This window comes from Chiloscyllium plagiosum, chromosome 23 (assembly GCF_004010195.1).
Source record: "Chiloscyllium plagiosum isolate BGI_BamShark_2017 chromosome 23, ASM401019v2, whole genome shotgun sequence".
In the NCBI taxonomy this organism is placed as follows: Eukaryota; Metazoa; Chordata; class Chondrichthyes; order Orectolobiformes; family Hemiscylliidae; genus Chiloscyllium; species Chiloscyllium plagiosum.
The window spans coordinates 4,588,436-4,613,658 of record NC_057732.1 but is presented as its reverse complement, the minus strand read 5'-3'; the positions used below and the strand labels follow the sequence as shown (position 1 = coordinate 4,613,658).

The following is a 25,223-nucleotide window of genomic DNA, read 5'->3' as shown; positions in this document are numbered from 1 at the left end:
GTTAGACCTACTGACCAAAACCTCAATCTGAGAATGCTCGTGATACAGTGGTCGGGCCCTGAGCCAGAAGAGTTGGGTTCAAGTTTCACCTGCTCCAAAGGTGTGTCAAAACATCTCGGAACAGACTGGCTTCTGTACAGTGAAAAGGTGAAACTGATGTTTGTGTTAAACTAAAACAAAAACCCTTCTACATCTCCAAAGTAACCTGACACGTGGACATCAGGCTGTTAAATAACTTTCATCGACTCAACTACAGAAGTCATCATTACTGCTCAATTTTAACTTCAAGTTTACAATCCCTTTGCTCTGAAAAATAATCTTCAAAACAAGTGTTACATTCCTGTTGCAATGACAGATTGGGCCTTTCTTTCAACTTTAAGCATCTTTGAGTCTTTGATTTGAAATTTTAGCTAATAGCTATCACTTTTTTTTTAAAAAAAACAGTCTAATGTTCAGGGACAATGGTGTAATAATCTAATTTTGGTCCCGTTTGAAACTAAAGCTTTGTTGGCTCCTTCAAATTGACACACTTAAAAAAAAAAGGGGCGAAACAAGCTGTAAGAACTCCCACCTCACTGGTCAGTGTGTGTTGGGGCACGCCTGGTGTATTTGTCACACATGACTTTCCCTAATTTTACAGAGCATACTGTAAATTACAAACAAATAGTAGCTGCTGTGCTGGAATCATGCTAGTGCTGACACCACCTAACATTTACTTCTGAAGAAAGAGCGCAAGTCAATGCTAATCATAAATAATGTACTCATTTTAAATCCACAGAAATCTCTTGAAAGTGCGTTTCCATTATAAATTTGGGCATATCAATTTCAGACACAAATTAAATCGTTAACTTATCACAAGGTAATTAAACATTCTTGCTGTTTATGCAATGGCACCATAACTGGCAGGAGAGTGCAATTATAATGTGACATGTTTACATAGGCAGTTTCCATCGTACTGCAGACAGAGGAATTTAGAAAGAAGACATAAAAGTAAGGATGCACCTAACTCCAGTACCTGCTCTTTATCCTGAAGGGCATGCTTGGCAGTTTCTAAATGGTTTTCCAGGTCAGCTCTTTGTGCAGTTTTGGACGCTTCCGCAGACAGCAGCAGCTCAGTTTTTCCCTTCACCTGAAAGATTTAAGAAAATATATGAATTACACAAACAGCTAGCCCCCTCAGGGGTCCGAATAGCTCATTTAAGGCTGGTGCATAGGAGCAGGAGGCAAGCAATTGGCACCTCATGCCTGCCCTGCCATTAAATTAGATCAAGTTCACTCTGCACCTCAATTCCATGTAGCAGTCTTTGTTCCACAGTTCCTTATAAAATGCCCAGCAAAAATCGAGTCATTTCATACCTCAATGTTCAGCAGCCACAGCTTTTCAGTGGAGGGATCTACACTTCCCTGTGTGTGATAAAAGTGCTTCTAGATTTCACTATAAATTATTGTAGATTGAATAAGAATGAAATGTTTTGTTTATTTCTGCAATTCAAAATCGAAGAAATATCCAGTTCAAAAGGGCTGGAAACCTCCAGTAGAGTCACGTGAGGAGAATGGTTGAGTGCCCTTGTCCTACTCACACTTAGTGAACAATTTTGTAAAAAGATTGAAGTTTTGGAAATATCCTCTTGAGCAAATCGAAAACCAAACAAAGCTAATGAAAAAGATGCAACTGGAACGTCTAGCATTTTCTTTATTTGTTCATTGACCCGGGCTTTACTGGCAGGACCATTTTTGACAATTGACTGTTGACATAGAGAAGCTGGTATTGAACTGCAGCCCGTCTACTGTAGGGACACACCACAATTATATAAGGGAGGGAATTCCAGGATTCTGACCCTGTAACACTGAAATAACAGTGCTATGTTTCCAAGTCAGGATGGTGAGTGAGACCATTTGACACCTGTGGCCTCAGGTGGCTACTGAAATGAAAACTGGGGAACTAAAAAAGAAAAACAGAGACTAATTGAGTGGACAGAATTACAGTGTGTGGCACAGGACAAATGCAGAACTCCTGGTATTCAGAAGTAGAGCTCTCCAAGAGAAAGGTCGGTTATCTGTTCAGCAGTTCATTGGACAGGGGCTCTTAGTGAAGCGATGTGAGAGTTATCGCAAAAAATCTATAATGGAAATATTCAAATAAGAGGAGAATATGTAACTTGGAAATTAGGTCAGAATTTCTTTTACAGATCCTGGTCCAATTAACCTGCCTCCAAGTCCACTTCACCTGATTACAACATTTAACATGAATGTCCCTCATCCAACACCACGATAGATGGATTCTTAATTAAAAACACAATAATTAAAAACAATTAATAGTATGTAAGCAGGCAAATGGAGCAGAGGGACAGATCAGTCTCAACATAACTGAATGTTGGAAAAAGGCCTGAAGGGTTGAACAACCTCTAGAGCTTGCCATGTGTCAAATTCAAAAAGTAGTGGTGTTCAATAGGAATGAAGAGATGAGTATTTAAGGTTTTGATATTGATTGGGAAATAACATCCCACTTGAAGTGTTGAGATGTCCTAGTAAGGTAGAAACCTGACATGTTTATTAAAAGGGTGGCATTGGTGGCTCAGTGGTTAACACCGCTGTCTTACCACGCCAGGGACCCAGGTTCATTTCCAACTTCGGGCAACTCTCTGTGTGGAGTTTGTACTTTCTCCCTGTGTCTGTATGGGTTTCCTCCCACAGTGCAGGTTAGGTGAATTGCTAAGTTGCCCATAGTGTTCAGGGATATGCAGGCTAGGTTCCTTGATCTGCATTGTAAAGTTGTTTCAGCTGCACAACCCCAAGTTCAATTTAGCAAAATGCCTCCACTGGATGTGAATTCAAACCAAGCACTTTTTCTAAACAACTCCACATTCAGGGCAACGGCGGAAACTATCTTTGAAAGTTCTACATACAGCTAAGAGATAGTCAAGTGAAGATCAGAGTTAATTTCTATATCTCACACTCTGATGTTCATGTGATATAGGATGAAAACTGAACTCCACCTCATGACAACATGGCCTGCACAATATAACTGGACTTGTGGTTCAAGTCTATCCATTTCTGGAAGACGAAATAGACTAGTACTTAAGGATCCAGTTATGTGCAGGAGCAGTGCTCAAGATCCACTGATCATAGTTGCACATTGAGCTTACTAAGGTGGTGAGATGGGTCATAGAATCATAGAATTCCTACAGTGTGGAAACAGGCGATTTGGCTCAACAGGTCCACACTGACCCTCCGAAGAGTATCCCACCCAGACCTATTCCCCTCCCCTACAACTCTACATTTCCCTAACTAATGCACCTAGCCTGCATATCCCTGAACACTATGGGCAACTTAGCAATTCACCTAACCTGCACTGTGGGAGGAAACCCATACAGACACAGGAAGAAAGTACAAACTCCACACAGAGAGTTGCCCGAAGTTGGAAATGAACCTGGGTCCCTGGCGTGGTAAGACAGCGGTGTTAACCACTGAGCCACCAATGCCACCCTTTTAATAAACATGTCAGGTTTCTACCTTATTAGGTCATCTCAACACTTCAAGTGGGATGTTATTTCCCAATCAATATCAAAACCTTAAATACTCATCTCTTCATTCCTATTGAACACCACTACTTTTTGAATCTGACACATGGAAAGCTATATAGGTCATATCCATAAATGTCCGAGCAACCAACAGACATGGCTGTTTGGCACATAGTACCACTTTGAAAGGGCTATTCAACTATTTCCACCCTCCTGCTCATTTCTCAGATCCCTACAAAAAGCTTTCCTTTTCAAGTATTTATCCAATACTCTTTACAAAGTAATTTGTGAACCTATACATTACTCTCTCAGGTAATGCGTTTTCCATCACAACTTGCTGCTGCTCAAATCATCTTCCCCAATTCATTTGCCAGAGATCTGAAATCTATATCTACCAAGTACCAACACCTATCAATGGAAACAGCTCCTTCCTATTGCTTTTATTCACTGCTGGTATGTGAGCGTCACTGGCTAGACCAGCATTTATAGCCCATCATTAGTTGCCCTTAAGAGGGTGGTGATGAGCTGCCTTTTTGAACCACTACAGTCCGCGTGTTGTCGTTAGACACACAATGCCATTAGGAAGGGAATTCCCAGATGTTGACCCAATGACACTGAGGGAACAGCGATATACAAATAGACAACCCTTTACCCAAAATCTGAAAAGCTCCAAGTCCGAAGGTATTTTTATGAAGCTTTTTTCTCATTAACAAGGTTGTTTGGCGTGCAAACAGTTAATCCAAGTCAATACCTACTCGATGCGTGCCACTCAAATACAACATGGGGGCAAGCTGCCCAGCACTGGCAGGCCTCAATTCTGTCTCAAGGCCAGTTTTACTCAGTGAGTCTACTCCTCTGGTAAGGTTTTTAAAAATTTCACCAAATTGACACTTATTCTGAAATTTGAAAAATTCTGAATTCCGAAAACCAGCTGGTCCCGAGCATTTTGGATAAAGGATTGTGCACCTGTATTTCTAAGCGAGAATGGAGTGTGGTTGGAGGGGAACTCGCAGGTGGTGTGTTCCCAGGTATCTGCTTCCCTCTTTCTTTTAGATGGCAAAGGCGCGTGTTTGAATATTGCTGTCTAAGGAGCCCTAGGAGTAGACACTGCTGTTATTGAGCATCAGTGGTGGAGAGAATAGATGTGGTACCAGTCAAGCAGGCTGTCTTGTCTTGGAAGATGTCAGGCTTCTTGAGAGTTGTTGGAGCTACATCCATCCATACAAGAGGGGAATATTCCATGACATTCCTGACTTGTGCCTTGCGGATGGCCACATGCCATGTTCCCCTGTAACTGCAGAAGGTGTACTACCTCTCCACTTACTTTCTCACTCCTCAGCATCCAAGGGCCCAAAAGCATCTTCCAGGTGTGCTTTACCTGCACATTCTCTGCCCACAATATGGTCTCCTCTACATTGGTGAAATGAAGTGTAGACTGGATGGCTGCTTCACAGAACACCCACGTTCTGTCTGCAAGAATGCTACTTCAGCACACCGCCTTGTTCCCTGGCCAACATCTCTCTCAGGCTTGCTGCAGTGCTCCAGTAAAGCTCAGCACAAGCTGGAAGAACAGCACTTCATTTTCCATTTGGGAACTCTACAGCTTTACAAAGAACATTACAGCACAGTACAGGCCCTTCGGCCCTCGATGTTGCCCCAACCTGTGGAACCAATCTGAAGCCCATCTATCCTACACTATTCCATTTTCATCCATATGTTTATCCAAAGACTATTTAAATGCCCTTAAAGTTGGCGAGCCTACTACTGTTGCAGTCAGGGCATTCCACACCTCTACTACTGAGTCAAGAAACTACCTCTGACATCAGTCCTGTATCCATCAACCACCAATTTAAAGCTACATCCCCTTGTGCTAGCCATCACCGTCTGAGGAAAAAAGGGAAAAAACCCTTTGATTATCTTATACGCCTCAATTAAACCACCTCTCAACCTTCTTCTCTAACAAAATCAGCCTCAAGTCCCTCAGCCTTTCCTCATCAGACTTTCCCCCACATACCAATCAACATCCTAGTAAATCTCTTCTGAACCCTTTCCAAAGCTTTCACATCCTTCCTATAATGCGGCAACCAGAATTGTACGCAATACTCCAAGTGCAGCCACACCAGAGGTTTGTACAGCTACAGCATGACCTCATCGCTACAAAACTGAATTCCATACCAATAAAAGTTAATACACCATATGCCTTCTTAACAACCCTATCAACTTGGGTGGCAACTTTCAGGGCTCGATGTACATGGTCACCGAGATCTCTCTGCTCATCTACACTACCAACAATCTTACCATTAGCCCAGTACTCTATTCCCGTTGCTCCTTCCAAAGTGAATCACCTCTCAGTTTTCTGCATTAAACTCCATTTGCCACCTCAGCCCAGTTCTGCAGCTTATCTACGTCCCTTTGTAACCTGCAACATCCTTCAGTGTATCCACAACTCCATCGACCTTAGTGTCACCTGCAAATTTTCTGACCCATCCTTCTGTGCCCTCATCCAGGTCGTTTATAAAAATGACAAACAGCAGTGCCACAAAACAGATCGTTGCAGTACACCAGTAGTAACTAAACTCCAGGATGAACATTTCTCATCAACCACCATCCTCTGTCTTCTTTCAGCTAGCCAATTTCTGATCCAAACTGCAAAGTCATTCCTCAATCCCATGCCTCTATATTTTGTGCAATGGCCTACTGTGGGAAACCTTACCAAACGCCTTACTGAAATCCATACACATCACATCAACTGCTTTACCCTCATCCACCTGTTTAGTCACCATCTCAAAAGAACTCCACACGGCTTGTGAGGCACGACCTACCCTTCACTATCCCTAATCTACTTATTCCTCTCTCGATGATTATAAGTCCTATTGCTTATAATCTTTTCCAACACTTTATCCACATCAAAAGTAAGGCTCACAGGTCTACAATTACTAGGGTTGTCTCTACTCCCCTTCTTGAACAAGGGGAGAACATTTGCTATCCTCCAGTCTTCTGGCACTATTCCTGTAGACAATGATGGCAGAAAGATCAAAGGCTCTGCAATCTCCTCCCTGGCTTCCCAGGTTACCTCCCCAGGGGACTTATCTATTTTCATACTTTCCAGAACTGCTAACACCTCCTCTTTGTGAACTTCAATCCCATCTAGTCTAGCTGCCTGCACCTCAGTATTCTCCTCGACAACATTGCCTTTTTCCTGTGTGAATACGGACGAAAGATATTCATTTAGCGTGTGCCCTCCTCGAACTCCATGCACAACCTCCCACTATTACCACTGATTGGTACTAATCTTTCTCTAATCATTCTTTTATTCCTGATATACCTATCGAAAGCTTTAGGGTTTTCCTTGATCCTACTTGCCAAAGATTTCTCATGCTCACTCCTGATTCTTCTTAGCTCTCTTTTTCGGTCTTTCCTGGCTAACTTGTCTCTAGTCAGCCTCTACTCTCAAGCGCCTGGAGTGTTCATGTCTCATCCTAACATAAACCTTCTTCTTCCTCTTGACAAGAGATTCAACTTCTTTAGTAAACCATGGCTCCCTCGCTCAATCACTTCCTCCCTTCCTGGCAGGTACACGCTTATCAAGGACACACAGTAGCTGCTCCTTGAATAAGATCCTCGTTTCAGTAGTGCCTATCACCCGTAATTTCCTTCCCCATTCTGTGCATCCTACATCTTGCCTAATCGCATCGTAATTGCCTTTCCCCCAGCAATAACTCTTGCCCTGCAGTATATACCTATCCCTTTCTATCACTAAAGTAAACATAATTAAATTGTACGAGGTAAAAACAATGACTGTAGATGCTGGAAACCAGATTCTGGATTAGTGGTGCTGGAAGAGCACAGCAGTTCAGGCAGCATCCAACAAGCAGCAAAATCGACGTTTCGGGCAAAAGCCCTTCATCAGGAATAAAGGCAGAGAGCCTGAAGTGTGGAGAGATAAGCTAGAGGAGGGTGTGGTCACTATCACCAAAGTGCTCACCTACCTCTAAACCTAATACCTGGCCTGGTTCATCACCCAGTACCAAACCCAAAATGGCCTTGCCCCTTGTTGGCTTGTCTACATATTGTGTCAGGAAACCATCCTGCACACATTGGAAAAAAACGGACTCATCTGGAGTACTCGAACTATAGTATTTCCAGTTAATATTTGGGAAGTTAAAGACTCCATAACAACTACCCTGTCACTCTCGCTCCTATCCAGAATTATCTTTGATATCCTTTCCTCCACATCTCTGGAACTATTCGGAGGCCTATAGAAAACAGTCCCTTCTCGACTCAATAACGAGTTCAACAATTTTAGGGCTTGAGGCACCTTCTCCCAGGTCCTTACCCCAATCCCCACACACCAGGCCTTGTTACCACATGGTCTGCTATTACACACACCCCATTGTTAGCCACTAACAGTCCCCATTAGCATTTATTAATTCTCCTAGGCTGACTATTATCCATTCCTTTGTGTCTCTCTCTCTCAGTGGGCTCTTTCTTCACCTATCATTTACTCCTTGCCCCCTCCTCCTAACCTTATCTTCTGCATAAAAATTCAACTTTTTCCTAGCTACCATTAGTTCTGAAGAAGGGTCACTGGACGGTAAATATTTCTGTCCACAAATGCGATAGACCTTTCATGATTTTGAACATTTGGTAAAATACCCTCTTAGTTCTCCTTACAGCAGAGAAAGCTAACTCTTGGCTTCTCAGTGTATAATTAGTCTAAATTACTTTTGTTTTAATCAGCCCTGGGGTAGATATTTTTAATCAAACTGTTCAGATATATTATTACACAGCTCTGGGCCAGGTGGGACTTGAACACAAGCCCCAAGGAGACCACCACTGCACAAGAGCCCTTTTTAAAAAATAATCATCCTGTTCAGAAGTAATACAACACATCTCTGGAGCACATAGACTTGAACGCAAGTCTTCCAACATAATACCAGTGTGTGACAAGAACCCTCCATTCGCCCCAGGGTGATTACCCCTTAAAATGGAGCATGTCTCTTTTACAGCAGCAATGTAAAAGGCAAACCCAAAGTCATATCATTCTGCTACTATAATGTTACTTCACAAAGTAATGGATAAAACATTAAGGGCAGAATCTGGCTGACTGTCAATGAATGAATGCATGAATCAAGTCCAAAATGCACCTGTAAGTCAAGTTGGGTCATCTTCTCCTTGGTTTCACTAAGCTGATTGGTGAGTTCACTAACGGTAGACTCAAGGGATTGAGCTTGGTCTTCAGCAGCATGCAGCTGGGATTTCTGCTCCTGCATTTGCTTGTGCAGATTCTCTTGCGCTTGGGTGTGACTCTCTGTTTGGTTTTTCAGCTTCTCCGTTAACTGAGCAACCTAATATTTTGATACAGAGAATGGTCAGCATTGGACATTCGCAGAGTTACAACCACTTGCTTTACATTAGCTGAGGTAAACACAATATCTTCACATAAGGGAACATTAATCAGTCTGACCTAAAGACAACAATTGTTACAGTGCTATTAGTCTCTTTACATGATAGACTTCCCTGCTTAAATGATAAAACAACTAAGTCAATGCAAAGTATTAGACTGGTAGATCAGAGCTATCCCTGATAATCCTTTGTTAACTGTAGGGAAGTAGTTAGCTCAGCAAAAAACATTTGGGCATGCATCTTCGACTGGTACTATAGCAAAGACAGACATAATTGAAGGTCTCATCAGGAAAACAGCAATTCTATATAACAATAGTTAAATTACTGATAAGATAGAGTGATGTTATATTTGTTAGCACAGTGGAAAACCGAGACTAAGTTAGGAAAACTGAAGTTATTAAAGAAGGGGTAGTCAATTTAATTCTTTAAATGGAGCAGGCCTTTCAAAACCGTGGATTGTCCCATGGAGGGAGTTGAGAAAGACTTGTAATGATTCCCTGTCCTCCTAAGGGTTTGAAGCTCAGAGCTCAGAAGTAGAAGGCATTTCGTTCCCAAACCAACAATAAAAACAAACCATATAATTATTGTTTAAGAAGAGCATTTCATTCAAATTTTCACCTTGTGCTTTATAGGAATATCAATCCAAGGGGAAAACTAACATGAAAGCAAAGTGCTGATTGGTTGACAAGCAGATTCTGGATAAGGCAGTGCCAAGGAGAATACTACCATTAATGTTACTGACAGTTAACTGCCAGGCTTTGTTTAAACTTTAAAGTTTAAAGCTGATTAGTTAAGGCATTGCCTGAAAAATGAATTCGCAAATGGCTGTCACCTACTTTGTTGAGTTGGAACAGACAGTGCATGAACATATTGCTATCTGCAAAGAACAGGGCTCCATGTATTAACATGTAATTTCCAGTACATACAGGTGCACCACCATATAATCTCAATGGACAGTCTCGATCAGTCACCAGTGCAATTCATCATACATCCAGGGTTATGCAGCAAATGGACTTGTCCAATTGCAGAACCATATACAATAAATCTGTGACACAAACAACAGCTTGTGTTGTGAAAATCCAAAGGGACACGTTTGATATGATTTTCCAGTCTCTGGGGTATACAACCTACATACCTGCATCACACCAGCACTGTAAATCATATACCACATTACTCATTTACATAATGGGTAACATGCCCTTTTGGGTTGACAGCAGTATTTGTATTGCAACTGGATTGGAGCAGCATGAAACATCTAGCTTCATGTGTTGCTCAAACTTTTGAGATACCGGACACTTCCAGGTTAAAAGTTAGACTAGGTACTTTTCAGGACCAACATTAACCACATTAGAGTCTTTTGTAAGTTTGCATTTGATACCAAGAGGAATGATTTGATCAGGCTCGCCATTATCCCATGGGATGGCTTTCATACATCATGAGCAGGATGCTGATAACAAGCTAAAACAACAGCTTCCTACCATAGGAACAAATAATGTGGTATATGAATTTCAATGCCAGCTTGATGTAGATCTGACATCCCAAAGACTGAAATACTGTATCATAAGTTACACTCATTCAACTATTTACAACAAAATACCGATCATACCCAACCAGCCTGTGCTTGCAAAATTCAGGAGCGTCTAACAGTAGACGTGAACCTGCAATGAGACAATATTTGCTAGATAACCCTGAACACGAGAGCAATTGTGTTATACCCAAAGCAGGTTGGTCAGTTGAGCGCTCAGTGCAGTGTACTGTGCTTAGTAGAAGCTACATAGGATAACATACTCTCTGCAGACAGAGAGAACACGTACACACTGGTCCTGCTTCACTAACAGAATTGGTCATGGCCGTTTGCTAGTTCATTTCTCAGGGCAATTATAGTCAAAGTGACTGCTTTAAAAATTAAAGCAAGCCTGGCTGTTAACTATCAATCAGCATTAATAGGTGCATTCAGCATTCCTCTGCCAATCAGAATCCATTTGCCAAACAATCAGCATCCTACTTTTATGCAGTACATATGTTGGTTTTCCCCTTGGATTAGTATCCTTGTGAAATGTTCTGATGAGTGCAAAACAAAAACTTCAATAAATGTGACTATTATCAGCAATTTTCAAATTCTGACTGCCAAATGACCATGACACATTTTAAAATGTATTACGGTTTAAATAATTTTACAAACACGACATGTTTAATTCACTTGACTTTCAATGTTTAAGAAACTTAATATTTTGAAGAGTCAATTATAATTAAGGCTCCTCTAACATCATCTGTTCCTATTTTAACTGATGGATGGCTCCAATGAAGGAATGGGATAGAGACCAGGAATTCAGCAGACAACTTCCCTCCCCTGCGCTGAATTGTTAGATCTCAGCAGAGGCAATATTGGAAAGACTGAAAGTGGCCTCAGTATTCCCTTGGAAAGAAATGGGCAAACCATGCCAATACACAACTCAGTGACTCCTGTCATCAAGGACAGCAACCATGAGTGTGGCTGGGATTTGTAATATCACCCTCAATCGCCTTTCATTGAAAATTGCTGATTCTTCAGCTTCTTAACGACTAAAGAGCACACGTGGAATATTTTATGGACAGGATATTTCATGATCTATTGCTACCTGTGATTTTTGAAATGCCAGCAAGTGAAAACAATTGACAAATGCTTAAGTGACTGAGGGACACACTACGTTTCAATTTACTATAAACTACCATGTCCCTTGTGTTTCTACTTAGATCAACTCAGAGTTCCCTCAAATCTTAGATTTTAATCAATATTATGCATTCAAAAGTAGATCAATTTTGATCACTTACTGATTGAAAATTAATTCATAATGAGGGCAGAAAAAATGGCTTTAATATTAGAAAAAACACAAGATCTATTATACTTTTGGATCAATTTGAATGGAGTTCAACAGAATAGATTCTCTAAAAAGGTATCACACAATCAAAATCAGGCTTCTTGACAGAAAACAGAGAAAACAGTAAAGATCTCATCTATGGGATTTTGAAAGGCTTTTGATGAGATAGGTTGATGACAAATGTGGTGTGGGAATACGTAAGTAGATGATAAAATGGCCAAAAAATAGACAGCAAAAAGGAAGGGTAAATGGTGCTCTGCCCTTGGAGAGTCAGTGCAAACACAAATGGGCTGAACGGCTTCCAATTTCCGATAATAATTGAGATTCTCATTTATGACACACTCAGTTTAGATCCACGTGTGAAGAACAGCCATTTGAAGAGATTGACGTCTTCAAAATATACTTCAGTGACAATCAAAGGTGTGGAAGTGGACAGCCAAGTGTGGAGCTTCAACCAAACTGGGCTGGGCAAGGAGTGCACAGCAGTTGTGTGTCCATGCCCAAGTCTTGTTACATTCCCCAATGCTTTCAAAGAAAAAAGGGAAAGGAATTATCACTTTTATTGTACATAGCAAATAATTATTCATTTGATCATCATCTCCGGAGATAGTTAAGCATGAGTAGCATTCATTGCATAATTATAAAAATTACTTATTTGCCTATAACTCTGCTTTTGAATCCACAAAACATTGATAGATTTACTTAGCACTGGGGTGAAGTAAACGTACATTTAAATGTTTAAATGAGAGCAGTGTGGTGTACCTGGTCTTGCAGGGCATGGTTCTTTTCCTGTAGCTGATTCAAAATGGCCACCTCACCCTTGCCATCTTGGATTTTAGCAACAAGCTCTTGCCGCTCGGTTTCAAGCTGCACCATGCTGTCCTTGCTCTTCTGCAGCAGAGCCTCCAGGTTCTGAATCTTCTGGTCTTTATCCCCGATTTGGCGCAGCACTTGTTCCAAATCATTCTAAAGTAGAAAGTGGCAGAAGTGACTGGTACTGCCAAACTTTGGCAGAGTTTAAATCAAAAACAGCACAAGATATCAAGCATTGTTGTTTCTTTATCTGTTAATTGTGACTCAAATCACTGCATATCCCATAAAAACTCAAAGCTCATCTTCAATATTTTTAATGCTCATGTTTAGTGCCTCTCTTACATAGTGTCCAGCTAATCCAGTTTCTTCAAATCAGCAGGCATAGCATGAACATACAAACTAGGAGCAGGAATAGGAATTGGCCATTCTCCACCACTCCACCATTAGATCCTGGCTGCTATGTTTGCTTTTGTTCCTAATACCACATACCCATTTTTCCCTTGATTACCTTCTAGTCCCTTGCTGACCAAGAATCTACCAACCACTGACTTTGAATCCTAAAGTTCCATAACTCTCAGAGAAACAATTTCTCCTCATCTCTTTCCCAAAAGGGTAACCTCCTAATTTGTTCTGGACTGACCCACAAGAGGAAAGAGCTTTTCAATGTCCACCTTGTCAAGACCATTCTGGATTTTAAACCCTTCAAAAATGTCACCCTTCACTCAACTGAGCTCCAGAACTTCTGAAGTAGAGCCCACTGTAATGTAGAAAATATAGCAGCCAATCTGCACTCAGCAAGATCCCGCGAACTATGATAATCCATTGTAAGATGTCGCGTTGGTCAAGGAATAAACACTGACAAGCACACAAGGAATACCTCCCACGGTCTCCTCGAAGAAGCACCATGGGATCTTTCATACTCAGCTGAGAAAGCAACCACAGACTCGGTTTAACATCACCTCTGAAAGACAGCACCCCTCAGAGTGCATAGCATCCTCAGTACTGCACTGAAGTGTCAAGCCTTGATCTCATGCTATCATTTACAATGCACTGCAGGAACTCACCATGGTTTCTTGGGCAGAACCTATCAAACCCCAAACTGGAACAAGGGCAAGCAGATACAAACAAACACCACTACTTGCAAGTCCCCCACAACTATAAATCGCTGCCCGTTAGCTGCCACTGGATCAAAGTCCTCGAACCCTCTAACTGAACTGTGGATGTACGTACAGCACGTGGACTGTAGTGGGTCATCACCACTTTCTCAAGATGAACGAGAGGTGGGGAACACGTGACATTATGATACAAGTGACGTTGCCTGTGGCAATGGTACTGGAAGTTTAAAGTTCAAATTGAACTGCACAACATCCTATTCCCCCGTGCTAAATAACTCAAGCTAGCTGCTCAATACAATACCTGTGTTTCCCTCAGCTGGGATGTAGTATTCTGCTGACCAGTCTGTAAATCCTGGTGCTGCTGTCTTAGTTTGTCCAATTGATGCTGTACTTCAGTCGTAGCAGCTGCACTTTCCTTCACCTGAATCAAATACAAAATATTTAAAAAATGCAACGTTTAGGACAGTAACCTTCAAAAAAAATAAGAACATGAACATTTGCACGTGCATGTGTGTGTGTGTGTGTGTGTGTGTGTGTGTGTGTGTGTGTGTGTGTGTGGTGTGTGTGAAGAGAGAGAGAGAGAGAGAGAGAGAGAGAGAGAGAGAGAGAGAGAGAGAGAGCGAGCTAGCGCTAGGGGAAGCAGTGTGAGCGCAAGAGAGAACGAGTGCGTCATCACATACTGGAGCAAGTAATCGGTGTCCTCAATTTCCTCAGAAACCACTAAAGCTAGGAGCTGTAAAAGATCAGCAAGACCACATTTGCTTTAGTTTAAGGCCCTCTTTCTCTCGTGTCTTGCTGTTGCTTATCCTCTTTCTGCACCTCCTCCCATGGAAACAGGTATCTGTATTTCCAAATTTCTTGGACCATCAAATGAGGATGGCTTGATCGACATTACACTCCTCCCCATTGCTTAACATATTGGAGAAACCAGTCGGCTGTGTCGACACATGGGTTGCTGTATCTCTTACATGATACAAGCATCTACAAAGGACAGGAACAGGTCACCACAAGTGCAGCATTAAAACTTGGCGGAAACCAAACACCTTTTGAAATATAACCAGGACTAAAATTTAAAACAAAAGAGACCAGATCGGTACCACGTTATTTCACAGAAGCACCACCAATAGGTGATAAACGAGAGCAGGATTGACCACAGCTGTCAGCAACAAGGAACAAAAGAAACTTGGGCAGAAGGACTCTGACTATCACAGAATGGACAGTTGGATAAGGATTATGGCTTTCAAATTCTGCTGTTGAATATTTCCCCATGAACATTGTAGCACTTGGAAAGTAATCATATTGACTAAAGGAAGAAAGAACTAGTATACAATTTGTCTAAATGTTGCATACTTGCATTTGGCTTTCTAAAAGGACCAAGGTAATGCTGCATCACAACAGAAGTGAACTATTTTGTCACTCAAGTTAAACGTACTTAAAATACACTAATATCTTAAAGCACCTGATCTAATCTGGCAACGGGCAGACGATTGTGAAAAGGAGAAAACAGTAAAGATGCCACAGAGACACACTTTTGAGTCCAGGAGTTGTTTTGTAGTCCAACACAGTAGCTACTTTGCATGTTGCAAAGTCTCGCAAAATCTGGTTTCACTAGTTCTTAAGTCCAAAAGCACTTTAAAGCTGTCACCACAGATTACTGCTTCTTTGAAATGCTTAAAGTTCAAGAAATGAATACATCACTTATTGAACAGAAGGAGAAAGATTTGCAAACTGGTTATTTTTAATCTCCCTGAAGTATGCAAATATTTTATTAATCAGGATATTGACTAATAAATCACTTCATTTGGTTTTGGTGACAAATATAGTAACCTAATACCAGAGTGAGCGGTCTTGCTCTTCTTCATTTAGAGCAAAGGGACATTTATGTTCACCCGAGGGTCAAACAGGCCTTTGGTCTAACATTTCATCTGATAAATGACACCTGAGAAGACAGCATTCTCTCAGCAGTACGGTTGAGAATAAGCTTACAACGTTCACTTGAGCCTTTTGTCTGCACCTTGAAATCATGATCTCTTTACTTTGCAGAGAATGGCTGGACGAGAACTTACAGAGAAAAGGAGGGGCAAGGCCTAGATTGGTTAAAGAATAAGAATATTAAACTTGGGATGTTTTTGGATCCAGATCGAATATAAATAGAGGTGAATGTGGGTGCCATTTATGGAGATGATGTAGGGATAGATACTGAGTCAGAAATTAAACTTTAGACATGAAGACAAGTTCCATACACTTACTAAAGACTTACAGAGTCATAGAGATGTACAGCATGGAAACAGACCTTTCAGTCAAACCCGTCCACGCTGACCAGATATCCCAACCCAATCTATTCCCACCTGCCAGCACCCAGCCCAGATCCCTCCAAACCCTTTCTTTTTTTAAATACCTATCCAAATGCCTCTTAAATGTTGCAATTGTACCAACCTCCACCACTTCCTCTGGCAGCTCATTCCATACACGTACCACCCCCTGCGTGGAAAAGTTGCCCCTTAGGTCTCTTTTATATCTTTCCCCTCTCACCCTAAACCTATGCCCTCCAGTTCTGGACTCCCCCACCGCAGAGAAAAGACTTGGTCTATTTACCCTATCCATGACCCTCATGATTTTCTAAACCTCTATAAGGTCACCCTTCAGCCTCCGACGCTCCAGGGAAAACAGCCCTAGCCTGTTCAGCCTCTCCCTATAGCTCAAATTATCCAACCCTGGCAACATCCTTGTAAATCTTTTCTGAAACCTTTCAAGTTTCACAACATCTTTCTGATAGGAAGGAGACCAGAATTGCACGCAATATTCCAACATTGGCCTAACCAATGTCCTGTACAGCCGCAACATGACCTCCCAACTCCTGTACTCAATACTCTGACCAATAAAGGAAAGCATACCAAACGCCTTCTTCACTATCCTATCTACCTGCGACTCCACTTTCAGGGAGCTATGAACCTGTACTCCAAGGTCTCTTTGTTCAACACTCCCTATAACCTTACCATTAAAGGTGTATAAGTTCTGCTAAGATTTGCTTTTCCAAAATGCAGCACCTCACATTTATCTGAATTAAACTCCATCTGCCACTTCTCAGCCCATTGGCCCATCTGGTCAAGATCCCATTGTAATCTGAGGTAACCTTCTTTGCTGTCCACTACACCTCCAATTTTGGTGTCATCTGCAAACTTACTAACCCCATACCTCTTATTCTCACATCCAACTTAATTCCCTTTCTGTTGGCAATCTCCGGCTATTAATAAATTGAATGTTATAAACTGCTCATTACCAAAGAGAGTGCATGAGCTATGATGCACTTAGTGCGGATGAGCAAAACAGATTGCTGTACTTGTAGAGTTAAGGAGAGCAGGGGTCAACTACAGCACACAACTTATGCACAGTTCTCACCTGTTCCTCAGCACGGGAGAGTTTCAGCTGCAGGTCAGCCACTTGCTGCTCTTTGTCCTTCAGCTTCTCGCCAGACAACTGCCTCTGCTCCTTCAGCCGGCCCTGTACCTCACCAAGCTGCCGCTCAGCCTCCAGAAGCTTCGCGTGGAGCTATCAAGACAAGATTGATGAACATCTCGAAAGCTGTGCAGAGACTTGCAGCCATCCAGCCACAGAGGTCTGCACTCCTTACATCGTTAAATATTCAGCATAACTCTTTTAGAAAACAGACTCAAGTTTTCACTTTCGCATCTTTGGTGAAACAGTTACGAAAAGGCATGATTTTGTAAAGTAATTTGCATATCACCAAATGTAAAATCTTCCTCATAGCAGTGTAATTGAGCACTGCTATCTAATATAATTTCAAAGAATATTCTTTGATATATTCAAGGACATCAACTTGGAGCTAAATCTTGCTTTCTTTCACTAAGTGTCAATTTTGTCAAGTCGCATTGGAGGCTCTCTCTCCACAAGGCACAACAGGTTCTCTCAATGCTTGCCCCAAATTCACCTAATTAACTATCAACACCACCGGAAGGCACCCGTCTAGTCTGATGCTAGCTTAATTCAAATAACTAGTGTCTCCAGAAGAACTCACCACTGCTGGGATATCCCAGGACCGACCAGAATCACTGGCACCAGTGCCATCTTCAAACATTCATGACGCACCCAAACAAGCACTGCCAGTCCAGAGGCACCCTGCATGCCTCATTTGCCCCAGACGTTGTAGATAAGGGGAAACTGGAGCCCCGCTCTTTTCAACAGGCACGTGGAAGGCCGAATGGACAAGGTGGGACAGCAGAGGGACATCCTCTTTCCCCCAAGTGGGCTATCAGACCCTGCTAGCCTGGCCCTACGTTACTTTCCAGGTCATTGCAGCCTGGAGGAATGCACAGCAACAAAGGAAGAGGGTCACGACCTTCTTTGGTCAGTGAGGCCTCTTTCTGTGCAGTAGACTATGATTTGGAACCACATTACATCATTAACCCAAAAGTAAGAGCCATCACAGAATGCTGCTTACCTAAACAGCTGTTCTGGATTGAAGGGCTCCTTCAACGATGGACTTAACACTGATGGAAGGAAGGGTGTAGTGGAAACCCAGCAGGATCTTAAATTCATTGCTTCCAGCTGGACCATTTCTGTCCTGTACTCATAACAATGATGGCTGACACTGCCTTTCCAACATTTGGGAACTTCTGGGATGACATTTAAAGCAAAGGCACTCCTCCACCTATCAGAAAAGCTTCAGTACCACTCAAGTGGAACACTTCCTGCTCAATTTTTGTTTTCTTTAGTGGGGAATCAACTAAAAGGGGACAACATTTTAAAATTAGAGGTAACCCATTCAGAAGTGGAATCAGAAGGACTTTTCACAGGATGTTAATTAATACGCACTGCAGCAGCCTACCAACACTCCTTCAACACAACCTTCAAAACATACGACCTCTAACATCCAGAAGGAGAAGGACAGCAGATACCACCAGCTGCAAGTTCCCCTCCCAGACACTCAGCATCCTGACTTGGAACAACATCACCGTTCCTTCAGTGTCACTGGGTGAAAATCCTGGAACTCCCTCCACAGCAGCACTGTGTTCTCTGATACCACACAGACTGCAATGGTTAAGGTGGCAGATCACCCACCAGCCTCTCAAGGGTAGTTACAGAGGGAGAATAAACACTGACCTTGCCAGCAATGTCCACATTCTGTGAAGTATTGACAACACAAATTAGACCATGTGCCCCAACTGGTCAACGCTTTTCCATACAAAGAGCTGGAATAATTCTCTCATACAGACTGTGGTTGCTGGAGACAATTGGAGTTTTCAACAATAAGGACTGATAAATTATTAGGTGTAGGTATCAAAGGATAGGGAGATAAAGGATAGGTCAGCCACAAAGTAACTGAATGTTGCAGCAAGTTTGAGGACTGGAGGATGCACTAACATTCCAAAATGCCCTTATTGTGAAACAAGCATTCTACCCCTCTGTCTAAAATCAAACTGTATCAATGCAGCACTGGAAACCTCTCAATTCCCTGCCACTGGACAGTATAGCCTCACCTGATTCAGCTCATTCTGCAGCTGGACCTTTTGCTGCTCCTTCTCTTCTCGCTGCTGCTGTGTCTGTTTGAACTCAGCTCGAAGCTGGTGGTACTTGGCCTCCACCTCCGACAGTTCTCCCCTCAGTTTCTGGCTCGTCTCCCCAGTCTGACCCAATTCAGTGTGCACTCTTTGCATCAGTGTCTCGGCGGTAGACAGCTTTGCTTGGAGCTGCTTGCAATCGAGCTCCCTCTCCTGTAAGCTGGTCTCCAAACTCTTCTTACTTAAAGATGCCTCATTCAGACGATCGTGCAGTTGCTGGAACTCAACTTCTTTCTTGGATAGATTTTCCGAAAGTTTCTGAAATAATGTGGTTATAAATTTTCATTGTATCGCAGTCACTGATTGTCATGGTCTGCACAATATTATTAGAATGATAGTGTTGATTGTACTACTTGAGTAGTAATCTAAACAAGTTTAAATCCTGCCTCAAAGGGGCCACAGTGAGTGATTCTGTAACTGGACCTGCAATCCAGAATTCAGAACTCGGAGTACAAATCCCATAATGGGAGGGATACATTTAAGTTCAATTAAGTAAACCTGGAATGAGAATATATCTGGAAGGTCAAACATTAAATTACTGGATTGTCGCCTTCAGGGAAGCAGATCTAATCACTTGTACATGATTAGGTTGCTATGTGATACACTTTAAACAGAAATCTCCCAGCCAGCCATTCAGATGTAACAAAGATGATGATCTTATAGAATAAATGCTACCTGGCTAGACAAGCCTGCATTCTTGAATGAAGAAAAGAGCAGTTTTAAAGCTCGAAAGCCATTTAGCTTAGTTTAGACATAAAAAATTGGTGAGAGTTTAAAAAAAAAGAGACAACATGGCTGCAAGACCAGCCAAAACACAAAAACAAAAGGTTCATGAATGCACCTTAAGCAAGAGATTCTGCTACTCTTACTGAATCCACGTGAACGCTAACGTGACCCTCTGAACTGGGCACACCATTCCATCAAATCACTGGAGTTCATAATAGCTTACCACAACTTTCTCAAGGACAAAGGGCAAGAATTGCAAATCCCCAGAAAGTGGATAAAAATCAGATTTATGCTGAATACAAACTGAAATTTTAATAATTAACAAGTCTTGGTCAAATATATCACCTGATTTGTTTACTAAAACTTGAGGTGAATTATACTTGCAGAATTACATGTAAGATTTTGTAAATTTTTGTTAGAAATAGAATCAGTCTGAACACTGGGATACAGATAGCCTCACACAGGGCAAGATGAGAGACTTAAACAATCCAGGTCTTTTTCAATATATTAACTTCAGTTGCATCATACTGTCAACGTCTGCTACAAATTCTGTGTGATACGATCTTATTCTCCACAACCACCTGAAGGTGCAGCACTCCAAAAGGTAGTGCTTCCAAATAAACCTGTTGGACTATAACCTGGTGTTGTGTGATTTCTAACTTTATTAAAGCAGTTAGACGCTGCTATTTTCTGGGTCTGAAGATTGTTAAGGTGCAAAGATGACCTATAGTAGAATGATGTGCTCTTCCTGTCAGATGTGGGCGTTTAGGGAGAATTTTCATATTACTGACTGCAGTAAGTGTCTTTGGTTGCAAATCCTATCGGATCACATGGATTGTTTGGAGCAGCAGTTAGAGGCAATGAAGACTTGACAGGAGCTAGGGAGTTGATGGATAGCAGTTATAGGAAGGGAGAAAAACCGCAGATAGAGTCAGGTAGGCGGGGTTACCTCCAGGAAAGATAGGAGAGTGAGGCAGGCAGGTAGTACAGGAATCTCCTGTGGCTATCCCCATCTCAAACAAGTATGCTGTTTTGGAAAATGTAGGAGGTGATGGACTGTCAGGAGAATGTAGCACAAACAGCCAAGTTTCTGCTATCAAGACTAGTTCTGATGTAACAAGGGGTACGTCAGTTCTAAGCAACCCATTGTGATAGGGGACTCTCTAGTTAAGACACAGACAGACGTTTCTGTGGCTGGCTGTGAGAAATCAGAATGTTGTGTTGCTTCCCTGGTACCTGGATCAAGGAGATCTCTGAGACAGTGCAGAATATTCTCAAAGGGGAAGAGGGACCAGCAGGAAGTTATTGTACACACTGGAACTAAGGACATAGGAAGGGAAAAGGATGAGATTCTGAAGAGAGAATATGGAAAGTTAGGCAGGAATTTTAAAAAGGAGGCCCTCGAGGGTAGCAATATCTGGATTACTCCCAGTGATACAAGCGAGTGAGGGTAGGAATAAGAGAATAAAGCATGGCTGAGAAGCTGGAGCAGGGGAGAAGGGTTCACATTTTTGGATCACTGGAACCTCTTCTGGGGTAGAACTGACCTGTACAAGGAGGATAGATTGCACCTGAATTGGAAGGGGACTAATATACTGACAAGGAGATCTGCGAGAGCTGCTCGGGTGGATTTAAACTAGTAAGGAGGGGAGTGCGACCCTGGGAGATAGTGAGGAAAGACTTATACAGTTGGGAAATCTGAGACTTATACAGTTGGGAAAAGGAACAAGTCAAACAGTCAGGGCAGGCAGGAACAAAGCAGAGAACAAGGTACGACTCATAAATTACACTGCACTTATTTCAATGCAAGGGGCCTAACAGTGAAGGCAGATGAATCAGGGCATGGTTAGGAACATGGGACTGGAATATCATAGCAATTCCAGAAACATGGCTCAGGGATGGACAGGACTGGTAGCTTAATGTTCCAGAATGAGGAGAAAGTGAGGTCTGCAGATGCTGGAGATCGGAGCTGAAAATGTGTTGCTGGAAAAGTGCAGCAGGTTAGGCAGCATCCAAGGAACAGGAGAATCGACGTTTCGGGCATAAGCCCTTCTTCAGGAATGAGGAAAGTTTGTCCAGCAGGCTAAGATAAAAGGTAGGGAGGAGGGGCTAGGGGGTTCTTCCTGACCTCTCCGCCCCTGTGGATGTGCAGGTTAGGTGGATTAGCCATGGGAAATGCAGGTTACAGGGATAGGATGGAGGGGTGGGATTGGGTGGGAAACTCTTCAGAAGGTCAGTGTAGATTCGATGGGCCAAATAGCCTGTTTTCACACTGTAGGGATTTGATAATTCTTTGATTGTACTGGAAGAAGTATGGATATGGGCCGGGTGCTGGCAGGTGGGACTAGATTGGGTTGGGATATCTGGTCAGCATGGACGGATTGGACCGAAGGGTCTGTTTCCATGCTGTACATCACTATGACTCTATAACTGTAAGTAATGGAGCTGAAAGTTGATAAATCCTGATGGACTACATCCCAGAGTTTTGAAGGATATCACTATAGAGATAGTCAATGCATTGATGATTATCTTGCAAAATTCCATAGATTCTGGAATGATTCCTGAAGACTGGAAGTTAGCAAATGTGACTCCATTGCAAATGCTAGAATCTATTATCAAGGAGTGAATAAATAGACTTCTGGTTAATAATGATCTGATTGACTTGATTTATTGTTGAGATGTACCTAGGTACAGTGAAACGCTTTGTTATGCATGCAATATAGTATCACAGAATTCCTACAGTGTGGAAGTAGGCCCTTCAGCCCATCCAGACCCTATCTCTGTAACTCTGCACATCCCATGGCTAATCCACCCAGCCTGCACATTACTGAACACTATGGGCCATTTAGCATAGGTAATCCACCTAATCTACACATCTTTGGACTGTGGGAGGAAATCAGAGTATCCGGAGGAAACCCACGCAGATATGGGAAGAATGAGCAAGCTCCAATTAGACAGTCACCCCTCCCACGCTGTGTGTGTGTGTCCCTCCCTCGCTGTGTGTGTGTGTGCCGCCCCCACCCCAGTCTGACCTATCACCCTCACCTTGACCTCTTTCCACCTATCACATTTCCGACGCCCCTCCCCCAAGTCCCTCCTCCCTACCTTTTATCTTAGCCTGCTGGACAAACTTTCCTCATTCCTGAAGAAGGGCTTATGCCCGAAACGTCGATTCTCCTGTTCCCTGGATGCTGCCTGACCTGCTGCGCTTTTCCAGCAACACATTTTCAGTAATGTTCCAGAATACAAATGCTACAGGAAGGATACAAAGGGGGGCAAGAAAGGAGGGGGAGTGGGGTTTTTGATCAGGGATAATATTACAGCTGTACTGAGGGAGGATATTCCTGGGAGTACGTCCAGTGGAGTTATCTGGTGGAACTGAGAAACAAGAAAGGGATGATCACCTTTTTGGGATTGTATTATAGACCACACCCCCCTGCCCCCGCAATATTCGGCAAGAAATTGAGAAACAAATTTGTATGGAGATCTCACTTATCTTAAGAATAATAGGGTGGTTATGGTAGAGGACTTTAATTTTCTAAACATAAACTGGGACTGCCATAGTGTTAAGGGTTTAGATGGAAAGGAATTTATTAAGTGTGTACAAGAAGATTTAGTACGTGGATGTACCTATTAGAGAAGGTGCAAAACCTTACCTACTCTTGGGAAGTAAGCGAGGGCAGGTGACTGAGGTGCCGGTGGAGGAGCACTTTGGGCCAGCAACCATACTTCTATTAGCTTTAAAGTAGTGGTGGAAAAGGATAGACCAGATCTAAAAAGTTGAATTTGTAAATTGGAGGAAGGCTAATTTTAGCGCTATTAGCAAAGAAGGCGTTTGGAGGCACATGCTTGCAGGTAAAGGGATGACTGGAAAATGTGAAGCTTCCAAAAGATGAGATAACTAGAATCCAGAGACAGTATATTCCTGTGAGGGTGAAAAGAAAGGCTGGTAGGTGTAGGGAATGCTGGATGACTACAGAAATTGAGGGTTTGGTCAAGAAAAAGAAGGAAGCAGATGACAAGTAGACAGTAGAAATTCAGTGAATCCTCAAGAGTACAAAGGCATTAGAAGTATACTTAAGAGGGAAATCAGGAGAGCAATTTAGGGACATGAGATAGCTTTGGCAAATAGACTTAGAGAATCCAAAGGGATTTTATAAATACATTAAAGGACAAAAGGGTAACTAGGAACAGAATAGGACCCCTCAAAGGTCAGCAAGGCACCTATTTCTGGAACCGCAGGAAATAGGGGAAATACTAAGTGAGTATTTTGCATCAGTATTTACTGTGAAGGAGGACATGGAAGATATAGAATGTGGGGATATAGATGGTGACATCTTGAAAAATGTCCATATTGGAGGTGGTGACACTGGATGTTTTGAAATGTATAAAGGTGGATAAATTCCCAGGACCTGATCAAGTATACCCTAGAACTCTGTGGAAAGCTAGCGAAGTGATACTGGGCCCCTTGCTGAGATATTTGTATCATCAATAGTCACAGGCAAGGTGCCAGAAGACTGGAGATTGGCTAACGTTTGTGCCACTATTTAAGAAAGGAAAAGCCAGGGAACTACAGACCAGTGAGTCTGACTTTGGTGGTGGGCAAGTTGCTGGAGGTAAATCCTGTTTCTCAGGATTCCGTGTATTTGGAAAGGCAAGGACTGATCAGAGATAGTCAACATGGCTTCCTACATGGGAAATCATGTCTCTCTAACTTGATTGAGTGTTTTGAACTAACAAAGAGGATTGATTAGGGTAAAGTGGTGGACATGATCTGTATGACTTCAGTTAGCAGTTCAACAAGGTTCCTCAAAGTAGATTGGTTAGCAAGGTTAGATCACACTGAAAAGAGGGAGAATTAGACATTTGGATACAGAACTTACTCAAAGACATGAGACAGAAGGTGGTGGCGGAGGATTGCCTTTCAGACTGGCAGCCTGTGACCAGTGGTGTGCCATAAGGTTCATTGCTGGGTCCACTGCTTTTTGTAATTTAGAACATAGAAGAATACAGCACAGTACAGGCCCTTCGGCCCTCGATGTTGCGCCGATCCAAGCCCACCTAACCTACACTAGCCCACTATCCTCCATATGCCTATCCAATGCCCGCTTAAATGCCCATAATGAGGGCGAGTCCACCACTGCTACTGGCAGGGCATTCCATGAACTCACGACTCGCTGAGTAAAGAACCTAACCCTAACATCT

General features: G+C 42.4%; 1 protein-coding gene across 4 annotated transcripts in view; it reads right to left on the bottom strand.

Moving 5' to 3' along the window:
- Positions 1-25,223, bottom strand: part of eea1 (early endosome antigen 1) — a 98,568-nt gene that overhangs the window by 31,886 nt on the left and 41,459 nt on the right. For all 4 annotated transcript variants that reach the window (XM_043713344.1, XM_043713345.1, XM_043713346.1 and 1 more), the window contains 6 exons: positions 19,212-19,550; positions 17,113-17,262; positions 14,015-14,134; positions 12,548-12,751; positions 8,669-8,869; positions 1,016-1,129 (listed from right to left, as the gene is read on the bottom strand). In XM_043713344.1, coding sequence (XP_043569279.1) covers positions 1,016-1,129; positions 8,669-8,869; positions 12,548-12,751; positions 14,015-14,134; positions 17,113-17,262; positions 19,212-19,550 — 1,128 coding nt within the window. The remainder of the gene's footprint in view (positions 1-1,015; positions 1,130-8,668; positions 8,870-12,547; positions 12,752-14,014; positions 14,135-17,112; positions 17,263-19,211; positions 19,551-25,223) is intronic.